Source organism: Chionomys nivalis, chromosome 8 (genome assembly GCF_950005125.1).
Source record: "Chionomys nivalis chromosome 8, mChiNiv1.1, whole genome shotgun sequence".
Lineage (NCBI taxonomy): Eukaryota > Metazoa > Chordata > Mammalia > Rodentia > Cricetidae > Chionomys > Chionomys nivalis.
This window is the reverse complement of record NC_080093.1, coordinates 33,393,628-33,407,003: the sequence shown is the minus strand read 5'-3', so window position 1 is coordinate 33,407,003 and position 13,376 is coordinate 33,393,628. Positions and strand designations below refer to the sequence as shown.

The 13,376-nt window shown below is 42.2% G+C and overlaps 1 protein-coding gene across 2 annotated transcripts in view; it reads left to right on the top strand.

The window, feature by feature from the left end:
- Dock8 (dedicator of cytokinesis 8) overlaps positions 1-13,376 on the top strand; it is a 196,684-nt gene that overhangs the window by 50,214 nt on the left and 133,094 nt on the right. For both annotated transcript variants that reach the window (XM_057777797.1, XM_057777798.1), the window contains 2 exons: positions 4,830-5,005; positions 9,558-9,629. In XM_057777797.1, the coding sequence (XP_057633780.1) occupies positions 4,830-5,005; positions 9,558-9,629 (248 nt within the window). The remainder of the gene's footprint in view (positions 1-4,829; positions 5,006-9,557; positions 9,630-13,376) is intronic.

Sequence of the window (13,376 nt, the reverse complement as noted above, 5' to 3'; positions counted from 1 at the left end):
CTTTATACTTCTAGCCCCCCCCTAAAAAAAACAGCTAAGTCAGAATTCCAACGGATAACAACCAACAATATTTTAACATTGCTCAGAATGTTGACAGGTCCCCAAACACACAGGTTGAGAGTCATGTAAAGATTCTCAGGGGAGTGGGGCATCATCCAAATAGCAAAGGACATGTACAGGGGTGGTTTCTTTTGTTGCCCTGCATGCTCTGAGTTGCAGATGTGCATTAAGCAAGGACCACATGATACACCTGTAGGTAATCCACACAAAACCCAGCTCTCTGTCATGGATCTAATAAATGAGTGGAAGGCAGTACGTTGTATTGTCTCCTTTTGTTTTATTCAGTTTTTGTTTTTAATGTTAGCTTAAATGCCTGCCATGATGACTGCGCATAAAAATATTTTCAAAATACATAAGCTACTTTTTAAAAGATTACATCAATTTTTTTTGTGTGCACATGCACATGTGTGCTATGGTATGCCAGTGGATGTCAGAGTTCAATCTGTAAGAGCTTGCCCTCACCTCCTGCTACATGGATCCTGGGGGTTGAACTTAAGTCACTGGGCTTGAGGACAAGCTGCTTTCCCCACTGAGCCATCTCTCCATCCCAGTAAACTTCTTTTCCGTCTTGCATGTTTTAATATGAAGGAGAGCTATCATTTACAATGTGATTCCCAGACACAGTGGTGGGTTGGGTCTGCCTTTGAGGACAGAGCTAGAGAGATGGCCTCTGGCCATCCCATGTTCTGGCCGAGATGCCCACCAGCTTTGGCCTTCTCTGCTGCCACTGTTGTGGGAACAACAAGTTAACCAAAGATCTGGTGCCAACAGTCTACATAAGCAAACAACTTCACACCTGATGCTTGCATTAAAACTGTAAAATGTTAAACCTTTTCTCTGGTTATTAAACGTAGAAGGTATAATAGGTGCATAGAAGAGAGGTTTTGGATCTGTAACTTGTGTGGTGATTAATATTCTTGAGTACATTTTTATGGAGAAAAAATATACTATTTCTAAAAACAGTAATAGAAAAGTCTGAAGTGAAATGATAGCTGATAGTTCTGCATGAAGTCAAGGATGTAAAAAGCCACACCCTGGGCATGCACCTGAGCACCATGACTACAGGACTTGTTTGTATGTTTAACATTCATGTTTTTAAGAAGTCTCATGCCTGACTGAGACGCATTCCTTCCTGTGTGCACATTGGTTTCTGTGAAACACAGCACCCTTTTTCTTTGCCAGCTAAGCATAGCTTGAGCTCTGACGTCTTCGCTCTGAACCTCCTTTGTGCCTCTGATTCTGTTTATCTTTGTCACTTAATTTTTTCCAGAGTTAGCTGTTCTGTGTTGTTGGTTGTACCGGAGGGACATGATGGAAAATGAAGTGCTCCCGTGTAGCTTCCACGTGCATTCACGGTAGAGGATAAAAACACAAGCATTCTGCATGCAGAGCTGGCACTTTGTTATGGTTGCTGTAAACAGGGATCAGAACAAGCCAGGGAGATGGCCCAGTGTGAACCGTGCTTAACACTCAAGCATGAGGACCCGACTTCAATCCCCAGAACCCACATAAAAAGCTAGGTGTGGTGGCACCTACTTATAATCCCGGCGCTGGGAAGGTAGAGGACAGGAGCATCCCCAGGGCTTACTGGCTAACCAGCCCCCTCTAATAGCCGCGTGTCCCAGAGAGAGCTCCTGCATCCAAAAACAAGGTCAATGACTCCTGAGGAAAACCTCAGGCTGACCTCTGGCCTTCACATGTGTGTACACCAACTTGTGCCATGTGCACACACACATTTGATTTACTAAAAAACAGATTGATGGTCATAATGCCACCTCCACATCTACAGTGGCAAGATTTCCGTTGGGGGAGACAGGAAAGCAAGTTTATTGTAGGTCACAAAATATTTTGAAATCACTGAAAGGAGAGGAAACTTTCTGCCTTTAGCTTTGTTTGCTAAATGTCGAGTGGTGACTGTATTTTTCATTCATTGAGGAAATGTTTATTGGGTTTTTCTCTGTACCAGGAACATCTCCAAGAGCTATGGCCAGCAGTCATTAATGCAGCAAAGAACCCACCTTTGTTCTTGTGGAGAGTTTTAGAATAGGAGGTGGGTGTAAACAAATAAGTGAATGAGGGGAGGAGGGGTTATGAAGAATGAAACAAGCAAAGTGAATAATGGTACAGATGAGATACTATTTTAGGTGGGGTGGTCTGCCGGGACCTCTGTCTGAGTAATTGCCAGATGATGGGGCAGACATTGTCTGCTCCTGATCTTTGGACCATCTGTCCTATCACAGGTACTGAGTTTTCACTTTCATGGCTTTGAGTTTCAGGAGCATGGCAAGTGTTTTATTTTAGCCAGACTGTAATCTTTTCTTTCTTTCTTTTTTTTTTTTGGTTTTTCGAGACAGGGTTTCTCTGTGGTTTTGGAGCCTGTCCTGGAACTAGCTCTTGTAGACCAGGCTGGTCTCGAACTCACAGAGATCCGCCTGCCTCTGCCTCCCAAGTGCTGGGATTAAAGGCGTGCGCCACCACCGCCCGGCATGTAATCTTTTCTCTCTGACAGTTTTACACAGATATGTTTTGCTTCGAGACTTCGACTTCCCAGTGCTCAGTGCTCATTCACCAGGTTCAACTATGTTTCACAATGATTTTTAGGTGCATTTCATTACCAGTGCTTGAGTTGCTCATAATATACTTCTGAGCATTCAATCCCACGAGAAGTTCTGAGCAGAATTTATAGGTAGTTGTAAATGTTATTTTTTTTAACCTGTTCTGATGCCCACTTAACTATTTCTCTTATATTTTAGTTATCTTACAAAATACTGGTTCTTTGGAAGGCCTATAAGAGAAAACAATCAAGATTATAGTTGTTAAGAATACAGCCTGACTATATTTGAATTCCAAACATGCTACTTCCTAGCCTTGTCATCAATGGTGAATTATTACATCATCTGAAAATGAGGATAACTAACCCAGTATATTTCTATGGGTTCTAGTAAGACTGATTTGGAAAGGCCCCTCATGAGTACTGTGGCCCCTTCCTCAGCTGACTTCAGGTCAGAACCAGGGGAGACCTTCCTGTCTTCTTGCCAACTGATGATCAAGGGGAGCTGTTTGCTTGCAGTTACTAAGCTCCATCCTGTAAGCCTCTGCCCTGGCTTCATTTCTTCCTGCTGACAGTGAGCAATGACTGTGTTTGGACAGAAAGGCCAAGAATCCAGCAGTTGTTCAGCCCACAAGGTTGGCCTCTCAGCTGGTCTTTGGGATACCAATGAAGTAGGTTCTAATACCAGCAGAGGAATGCCTGAGCTTCAGGACAGATGAACTTGCTGGAGAGCAAGCAGGTTAAAAAGGAAGCGCTTCCTTCTTCCATGTCCTTTTATGTGGGCTGACATTACAAGGTGTGGCCCAGATTTAGGGTGGGTCATATCACACCAAAGGATCTGGATTTAGGGTGTATCTTCCTGTCTCAAATGAACCAATCAAGGAAAACCCCTCACAGGTATACACAGCTCCTTGGGTTTTAGCTGGTTCCAGATGTAGTCAAGCTGACAGCTAAGAATAGCCACCAAAGGCAGCTCTATCTTCTCTCTCCAGTGTAAGTTATTCCTGTCTCTATTACTACCAGGACAGCAAAGGTGGGAGAGACAAAGGAAAGGGAAAGGTGGGAAAGGTGAAAGCCATAGTTACATTCTGGAAACTTTTTGCCCTTTGCCTCTTCAGCAGCTGCTGTTCTTCTACCCCAGCTGAAAGCCTGCTGGTATGTAGACTCAAGGGGATGAAAAACCAGTTTGGTCAGCCCTTCCTTCAGGCCTGCCCTCCCTTAGCACAAGTGAGGAATCTGGAGCTTTTGTTCTGTGATGCTCTGGGGGTAAAGGAGAGTAGTGTTCCCTGGCTGGCGACTCCACACAGTCTTCCAGAGAGAACGCTTCAGAGAGCTGCAGCCTCTACTCTGTGACTATTGTTATTCTTGTGCCAATCTCCTTGATCTAAGTGTCCCTTCAGGCAGTGGCTCCTGGATCTTTACATGCCGTAGGGGACTGGTAAAATGTTGCCAATTCTTGATACTTTCAATTAAAGAGCAGCATTGTTTCAGTTACCCCGAGTTTCTATCCTCTCTTGTATTCCCTGTTACCCTCAGTGGGAGAATGAAACAAAGACAGGAGAGCTCTCCTCAGCAGACATTCACGGTTTGCTTACCAAGCTTCAGAGTCCAGTGAGTTTCTTCCCAAGCAGTAGTGTTTGGAAGTCTCAGCCCTAGAGGGCTTTAGCCGCAAGCCTGGCTCCTTGTCAGCTGGGATTGTGTCTAAAGTACTGGCTTTGAGCAGTATATAGACGTTTCCCTTCTAGGGCCAAGGGAAACACTGTGTCTGAGCACACAGCCAGAGGAGCGCCGTGTGTGTGTGCCTGAGTTTCTGGAAAATTGCCTGCTTTCTCGTTTTTCCCTGTGTTTGGGTAAACAAAACATGGCCTCAGAGAGCTTTTGCAGGAGAAATTACAAAAATTCCTCCAAGCCCGTGATCTCATTTTGGATCTCCTCAGGATTCCTCATCGGGCTGCAATTAAGCGGAGAAAAATTCTGCCTTAGGGTGTGATTTTAATTACTCGTCGTGTTGTGACTTGACTCCGCTACTGCCTTTCCTTCCCTCTCCTGTCACCACGGCAGTTTGACAGCTTCTCCAGCATTTAGGCTAAAAGTGAACCTCTGAGTGGAAGGGGCGGGTAGGGCTGTGCGCTCTATCCACTACTGCGTGCCTGTGTGTCTGTGCACTCCACCAAGGAAGCCTGGTGGGAACGGCCCTCTTCTCTCCCTCTCCCTCCAGCCTCAGCTTTATGAGCCCGTGGAGCCGGTGGACTTTGAAGGAGTTGTGATGACCCACTTAAACAGCTTGGATGTGGAACTGGCCAAGGAGCTGGGGGACCTCACCGATGACGACTTGCATGTGGCGTTCACACCCAAGGAATGTAGGACTTTGCAGCCCTCTCTGCCAGAGGAAGGGTAAATTATTTTCTTAAAATATGAGAGTGGAAGGGTGTTGATTCTGAACCTCTTTTTCCTTCTTATTTCTTGAGATAGAGTCTCACTGGGTAGCCTAAGCTAAACTCAAAGTTGCAACTCTCCTGCCTCCCAAGTGCCAGGATCACAGGTGTGGGCCAAAGACTCAGCTTTGAAGTACTCTTGAAAAAAAGCAAGGTTTGGGTTGGGGTGGGGATGGGCTGTAGGCCAGTGGTGAAATGCTTGTGTAGCATGTGCAGGGTCTTGGATTTGATCCCTAGTGTGACAAGAAGTTAATGAACTTTTTTCATTAAAAAAAAATATTTTAGGGCCTGAGGAGATGGCTCACATGGTAATGTGCTTGCCACATAAACCAAAGGACTTTAGTTCAGATCCCTGGCATCCACAGAAGAAGCCAGGCATGGTGACATTCCCTTGCGACTCTAGTGCAAGCAAGGCGGAATGTATCCCTGGGGCTTGCTGGCTAGCCAGTCTAGCCAGTTAGTGAGCTCCTGGGTCACTGAGAGATCCTCCCTCAAAAACTAAGGGTGAAGAAGACATCCAACATCTACTTATGGCCTCCACGTGTATACACATACACACAGACTCATCAGAGCACACACACACACACACTTAAAGGAACAAAACTCCTCAATCCACTGAAAACACAAAGGAAATACAGTGTTGCAACCTAGATGTAGGCAGTTTGTTTTGTTGTTTCGTGGTACTGAGGACCTAGCAGAGGGCCTCGGGCATGGTAGGCAGCTGTACATTGTTTCTAAGTTGGTTTTGCCAAAGGCTTTGGAAAGCCTTGTCTGAACTAAGACACAGTTCAAAAGGATGCAGTGGGATGGGATGGGATAGTCCAAAAGAAGCCAAAATGACAGGCCTTGGAACTGTACTGCTGGGCTCCTGCTTAGTGACCATAGGCTAGTTCTGTGACCTCAAGAAGCCTTGTGGTCTCTACTTGCAGAATGTCAAGAGTCTTATGAGTATTGAAAGGTCTCTACAGAAAGCATTTTCTGGGCCAGTAAGACAGCTCAGCAGGTTAAGACCCTCGGCTGCCGTCCTGATAACTTGAGCTCTGTTCGCAGAGCTGACTCGCTCAAGCTCTCCTCTCTTTGCCACATAGAAACATGCGTGCACATGTGCACACACACACAGAGACATAAGATAAATGAATGTAAAAGGCTTGTAAAGGCATTTTATTTGCTTCCATACGAAGGCCTTGATGGAGTTAGTAACCTAAGTTCCCAGGCATGCTTATTGAACATCTGTTGTGTCCTGAGGAAAAAAGATGAAGAAGGGAAACACCCTTCCTTTGCTGAAGTTTTGTGAGGGGGAAACACAGCAGAGGCACCATAAAGCAAATACTCACACAGCTATTTAGAGCCGAGTTGCTGAGCATGGCGCGGGCAACCATGGACTCACATCTGAACCAAACATAAGCAGCCGCAGAGTGAATACCCCTGGCTTTTTGGAGATTCTAACTAAATTTTATTTTCCATCCTTTTAAAATCAAAATTAAGATTCGCATCCCCTTGAACGTTTTTAGTATTCTCATTTTCCCCCAAAAGCCCCAGGAGTGAGATGTCAAAACATGACATCTGCCCGCGTTGCTCTGAGGCACCTTTGTGTTAGGTTACGTTTCTGCATGGTTGAAGGTGACCAGACAACTGGGCTGTGGGAAGTCCCTTCGTTCTGCTCTCGGGTCAGTTTGCTTAACATAGCAAGCTAACCATGTGCTCAGCTCTATTCTGTGTAGGAAACACTCATTTCCCCAAACCCAGATCTCTGTCCTCACTGGGAAACCTTTCCTCAGCATCAGGCCCTTTTTTCAGGGGTGGTTTCCATAGTGACAACACTTCTTCACCTTTGCTAGAGTCACATTATTTATCTGTGTGAATATTTCCAGTTAGTTGCCTTAAAATGTGACCAGATGCCGGGCGGTGGTGGCGCACGCCTTTAATCCCAGCACTTGGGAGGCAGAGGCAGGCGGATCTCTGTGAGTTCGAGACCAGCCTGGTCTACAGAGCTAGTTCCAGGACAGGCTCCAAAACCACAGAGAAACCCTGTCTCGAAAAACCAAAAAAAAAAAAAAAAAAAAAAAGTGACCAGATGCGTGGAAGAACTGGTATGAAACCCAGGACGCTTCCAGGAAGGAGGACTTTTTAAACTTTGATAAAGAAGGCAGTCTTTCCCAGAGCCATTCTGTGAGTGAGACACAGTTTTGTTGCTATGACATCTAGTGAATGTGTTACCTTTCTGATGACTGTAAGTCAGTCTGTCCTGTCTCAGCTGTTGCCAAAGTCTTCCGCATAAGCAAGACAGGCAAGGGAGGGCATTCTGGTCACCACGAGGGTAAGACCCTGTGCCGCACTCAGATCTTGCATTGAGTCGTGATCTGTAGTTGTCATGAGCCAGGGTCCTGAAGGTCCCAGCTCAGCTTACTTGGTCTCTTACTTGGATTAATATTCTTACCACTTCATTCTTTGCACAAGAATAACAGCAGTGCCTGGACTGTTGGATCCATACATGCACCCGGTGCACGGCAAATGTCAGCTAAGTCTCAATTAGCACAGGGTTCTTACTTCCTCTTCCAGGCACTTTGCACGCTAGCATCACGTCTTCATCATGATTCTCTAGAGAGGATGCTCTTATTCTCACCACTTGCTTATGAGGAAATTGAGACACAGAGGACTGAATGACTGCCATAAGATTATGGAGTCAGTGTGGAATGGAGCTGGGATTTGAGCAATCATGGCCAAGAGATCTCATATCTAACGTTTGTAGAATTTGGTCTTGTACTGATAGGTAGTCCACAGTTCAGTTCTGTTCTGTTCCCTGTGTTAGCTGGTTTCCCTTTTCTGTGATGAATCAACTAAAATGAAGAAGCACTTAGTTTGGCTTATGGTTTGGGAGATTTCAGCCCCTGGCTGGTTGATGGCTTTGCTTTGGTCCTATAGAGGCAGAGTATTATGGTGAGAGATGATAACACAAGAGAAGTAATTTGTGACCACTTCATGGCCAGGTGAAAAAGGCAGAGAGGAAGAAAGCAGTGTCCCACAGTCTCCCCCAAGGGCAGTGTCCAGTGATCAATACCTTTCATACGACCCCACATCCTGAAGAATTTGCCACTTCTCTATTGTGTCATGCCAGGGACTAAGACTTTAACATGTGGTCCTTAGGAAGACACTCAAGATCCAAATGATAGCATCCCTGTTTTACAAATGCAAAATTAAGACTTGTAGTATAACCTGGAAGGGGTAAAAGCTCAGAGACCTTTACCCAGACAAAGAACTATAGCCAGGTATGGAATGCTGAGAGCCAGAGAAATAATCTTTCCCAGGGAAGAACACACTTATTGCCTTTCCAATACCAAATGGTTAGCCCTGAAAACATACACATTTAAGTAACATTATATGGACTGAGACGGTTGTATTTGTGGATGTGTATATGTATGTGTGCATACATATACATTTGTAGGTATAACAACAACTAAAGAAAAAGAGGAGCCGGGTGGTGGCGGCGCACACCTTTAATCCCAGCACTCGGGAGGCAGAGGCAGGCGGATCTCTGTGAGTTCGAGGCCAGCCTGGTCTACAAGAGCTAGTTCCAGGACAGGAACCAAAAGCTACAGAGAAACCCTGTCTCGAAAAAACCAAAAAAGAAAAAAAGAAAAGAAAAGAAAAAGAGGCCATGGATTTGAATAAGAACATGGGAGGGTTCGGAAGGAGGACAGGGAAAGGGGGAAATGGTATATCCTATTATAATCTCAAAAAATATTTATATAAAAAAGCTTACAAGGCCGGGCGGTGGTGGCGCACGCCTTTAATCCCAGCACTCGGGAGGCAGAGGCAGGCGGATCTCTGGGAGTTCGAGGCCAGCCTGGTCTACAAGAGCTAGTTCCAGGACGGGCACCAAAGCTACAGAGAAACCCTGTCTCGAAAAACCAAGGAAAAAAAAAAAAAAACAACTTACAGATTTTAGACCTATTTAGTACTAATGTATTACTAACAATCCCAAAAGCATTGCGACTGTCATTACTTCTGATTTCTGACTGTGAAACACATGGAGAATGTCCCTAATGGCACACTTCTCAGCAGGTATGACAGGAATCCATGCCTGTGTCTGCGGAGTCACCAAAGCCTAAGACAGCTGTTCTTGGCTTCCTGAATGGAAAGCCGCGTGCCCTAACAAAATTACAGAAGAGCAAACAATTTTTTTCTGTTAGAAATAACCATTTGAACTTATTTTTCTTGTTTGGTGTTTAATTATAGCTCCCTACTTATGCCTTATTGCCTTCAGGCGTAGATGTAGTTTAGCAATTCTCTATAACAAACTCACAGAGCATAAAATGCCCACATATTTGTTTCATCAAAGGACAAATGTCATTGCCTTGGGAATACTTCATAATACTTCATACACTTGAAATGAATGGGCAAGAACATCCCTAGCATTCTTATTGATACATATTTGAAGTGATGTTTTGTCCCTTGATTTTATCACACTTGTTCAGTAATAACTTGTTTTATCTTATTTTTCACCTAATTAGAGTTGAACTGGATCCTCATGTCAGGGACTGTGTTCAGACCTATGTTCGAGAATGGCTGATTGTGAACCGGAAGTAAGTTTATTTTCTCTTTATATATAAATGTTAATTTATATAAATGTAAATTTTACATTGCTAGTGTTTTTTTGCTTTTCAATGACTTTTTGGAGGTTTTTTCGGGTTGCAGAAAAACTGAACAGAAAGCCCTGAGATTTCCCAAACTCCCCCTCATGCTGGGTACACTGGGCTACATCGCCAGTGCTAGGATCAGTTTTTGAGCTATGTATTTGATGTGTTTTCACAAATGCATAACAAAATGCTTCTGCCCTTGCATCATCAAACGAAAAGGTTTTGCTGCCCTAAAAATCCAGGTGCTCTACCTGTTTCTGCCCACACCCTCATTGGTCCATACCTGTCTTCTTCATGGTCTTTGATTTCACCTTCCTTCATCTTGTCTCCTGTGGCTTCAGAAAAAGAAGTTTCATTGTACTAATATACTACAGTCTCTTTATCTATTCAGTTAGGAAGAAAATCACATTCTAAACATGAAGAATAGGATTGCCTATTAGCCAGTTACAACTACTCTGGAGGCTGAGGCAGAAGGCTACTTTGAACCTACAAGTGTAAAGCCAGCTTGAGCAGCATGACAAGACCCTGTCTCACCAAAATAATAAGAAAGAAATGCATCTTTTTGTTTCTTTTTTATTTTGATGAACTCCTAGATAAAAGATAGTTAGTGAATTGAGACTTGACCTCAACTTCGAAGATGTCTTTAGAATTTGTGACCCCGAAATAAATTAATTGCTAGTCTTCCCATCAGGAGAGTATTTTTAAGGGTTAATCAAACATTTTATGACATTTTTTTTCCTGAGGCTTCTATCCCCAAACAATGGCCTTCACAGCACAGTCATGTAAGAAGAGCTGGACCACAGGAATCCCTGCTGTGTGTGCATGTGTATGCATACGCATGGGCCTGTGCGTGAAGCCCACTCCATTAGATACTTATCAGAAAGCCTCTGAGACATAATCAATTTGCAAAAGGTAGCCTCCCCTTTCCCTACTCTAGCAAGAGTTACTGTTCTCAGGGACAAATAATAAAGGATGCTTGGGATTTGGGATTCGGTTTTATCCAGCTCCTCTGAGTGTGCCCTTGAATCTGATTTTGTTGTTGTTCTTTGTTGTTGTTGTTGTTTTGGGTTTTTTTGTTTTGTTTCGTTTTGTTTTCTGTTTTTGGTAAGGCCAGCATGCATACTGATTCCAGTAACTGAAGAGGATAAAGAATCACTTATAGGAAGTAATTACATAAAGCTGCTAGTCAATCTGTCTTCCGTTCTAACACAAGTGGAAAACCAAGTTTGCCAGCGGGCAAATAAGATTATGCATTGCAGTTAATAAGTGAGAGTCAGAACAAATTGTTCTCAAGCTTCAAAACGGTATAATTGGGGCACTTTTCTGGGTCTTTAAAGTTCTAAAAAAAATCCAAGAGGGAACAATAAACAGAAAGTCTACTGGGCTAAATTTGGCTTTCAGATTTATTTTCTATTGGAAACACTGTGCTTGCTCCCTCCTCTTGGTAGCACAGACTCTTGGAAAACTTTTTTTCTGTCTTCCACAAATTTCATTTTATTTTTTTAAAAAAGACTTTAGAATGTTCATGACAGGGAGTTTAGAAACTTTAGAAACTATAGAGAAACAAACCCAAAAATCAATGAATTTCATTCTGTGTAGGTAACCATGATTGATGATGATAATATAGGTCTTGAATCAAATTTCTTTGTAGTATGTGTTTATAGAAATACTAAATTGGACTCCAGTACTATTTTTAGCCTGCATTATCAATTCACAGGAACGAGGATTCCCTATCTTTACTTTTAGTGATTCTTCCTGATCACAGTAATTAACGATTGCACAATACCTGTATATCACAGTTTATCCAGTCAGTTTTAATGTTTAGGTGAATCCTCATTTTGTTTTGTGTTTTTGTGCTTACAGTGCGCAATGTCCTTCTCACTAAAACCCTGTGCACAGTTATTATTTTTTTCTCTGGGGAAAAAACTATAATTTCTGTGCCTAAGGTATATGAACAAATTTAAGACTTAATAGATCAATGATTTAATATGCATGAATTATATATTGAATTTTAGAAATTATAAAATATCACATAAACATTTCCATTTTGTGAAAGCATTGATATTTTTGACATTCTATTTGCTTATCAGGTTGGACTTTTTTTTCTCCCATGTATTCGTTGGCCACTGGTAATTTTTTCCTTGGTGTACTACTTAAAAATATTTGTGCAACTATATTATGCTATTTGGTTTTATATAAGTTTAGATCACTTTTTCCCTTTTCATGTTTTGGGGTATATGTATGTGTGAATGCATGTGTACATGTGTGTATGTGTATGTAGTTATGTCTGCACATGCACGTGGAAGCACAAGGTTGACCTTGGAATCTCTCTTGATTCCTTTTTCACCTTGTACATTGAACCAGGGCCGCTTAATCAAACCCAGATTTGCTTAAGGAATCCCCATCTTCACCATCTGAGGCTTTTAGGTGGGTGTCTAAACTCTGATCCTCTTGTTTGTACAGCAAATGCTTTGCTCACTGAACGCTTAACACTTCTACCGTGTAAGTTCCTTACCCAGGATACTTTAACATTTAGAATGATTTATGTAATTAAATCCATGTTGGTATTTTCCTTTAGATTTTTATTTTTGGTGTCATGTTTAAATTCTAATTTTAGCATAACATTAATTTGTATGGCTTTGGGTTAAATATGGGTATAGACCTTTAGCCACTTGGCTGCTGTTCCTGTTCCCTGGTGTGTCCTATTTCTTTTTCAGAAGCAATGATTATCCATGTACTTATCTCTTATGAAAACAACATCTGTTTATATTGTGTCACGTGTACTGAGATGGAGATTACCACTGGCTGAGTTCTCAACACATTCATGTCATGGACCAGTTCCCTTCCCCCAAACAAGCTAGTTGGCAGAGGAAAGCCTCCAACCCTCAACTCATTGACAGTTCCTGACAATCTTTGACTAGTATCTTATAGAAGGGCACATTTTTCTACCCCTATTTTTGATTTTCTGGTAAAATGAATCTGAAATGCTGAGAATGAAAACTATAATCTCAACATACTCTTCTCCCAAGAATCACTCAGTGCCTGTGTATGCCCATAATGGCATGGGGAAAATCCAGGTGCCCTTCATCACCCAATTCCAACTATATTTTCATCATGGCTTTTTAAAAAACATTTTTATTTACTCTTTGGTAATTATATATACAATGTATATCCATATATATACACACAAAGTATATCCATTTATATACATTATATTTACATATATATATTTGTATACACTATAATTTTATATATACAATGGTCATAGCCATTCCCTATTCCCCTGGACACCTCCCCCACAACAAATATCTCTCCAACCTTGATTTCTTCAGAGGAAAGGAATGTCCCATGAGTTATGCTGTCTTTCTCTATTGATGAATATATAACTGTCTCCCCTTTCCCTAATGAGAAAACATAGTACAGCATCTGCTATATACATGATTATGACTACTTCTAAAGGTAGAAATGAAATCCTTGTATCTAATATGTTCTTATTAGTTCTACCAAATTGTTCTCCAGAAAAGCTGTGATAATTCACTCCATGAATAGCTCAGCATAGAACTACCACTTGAATCCATTTCCTTGCCAATGTTGGATATCATTCATAAAAATAAGTTAAAATTCTCCAGTCTTATTCTGTTGTCATTTTCAACTGTGGGCTGTTATTACCTATTTTCTGAATACTGATTCATG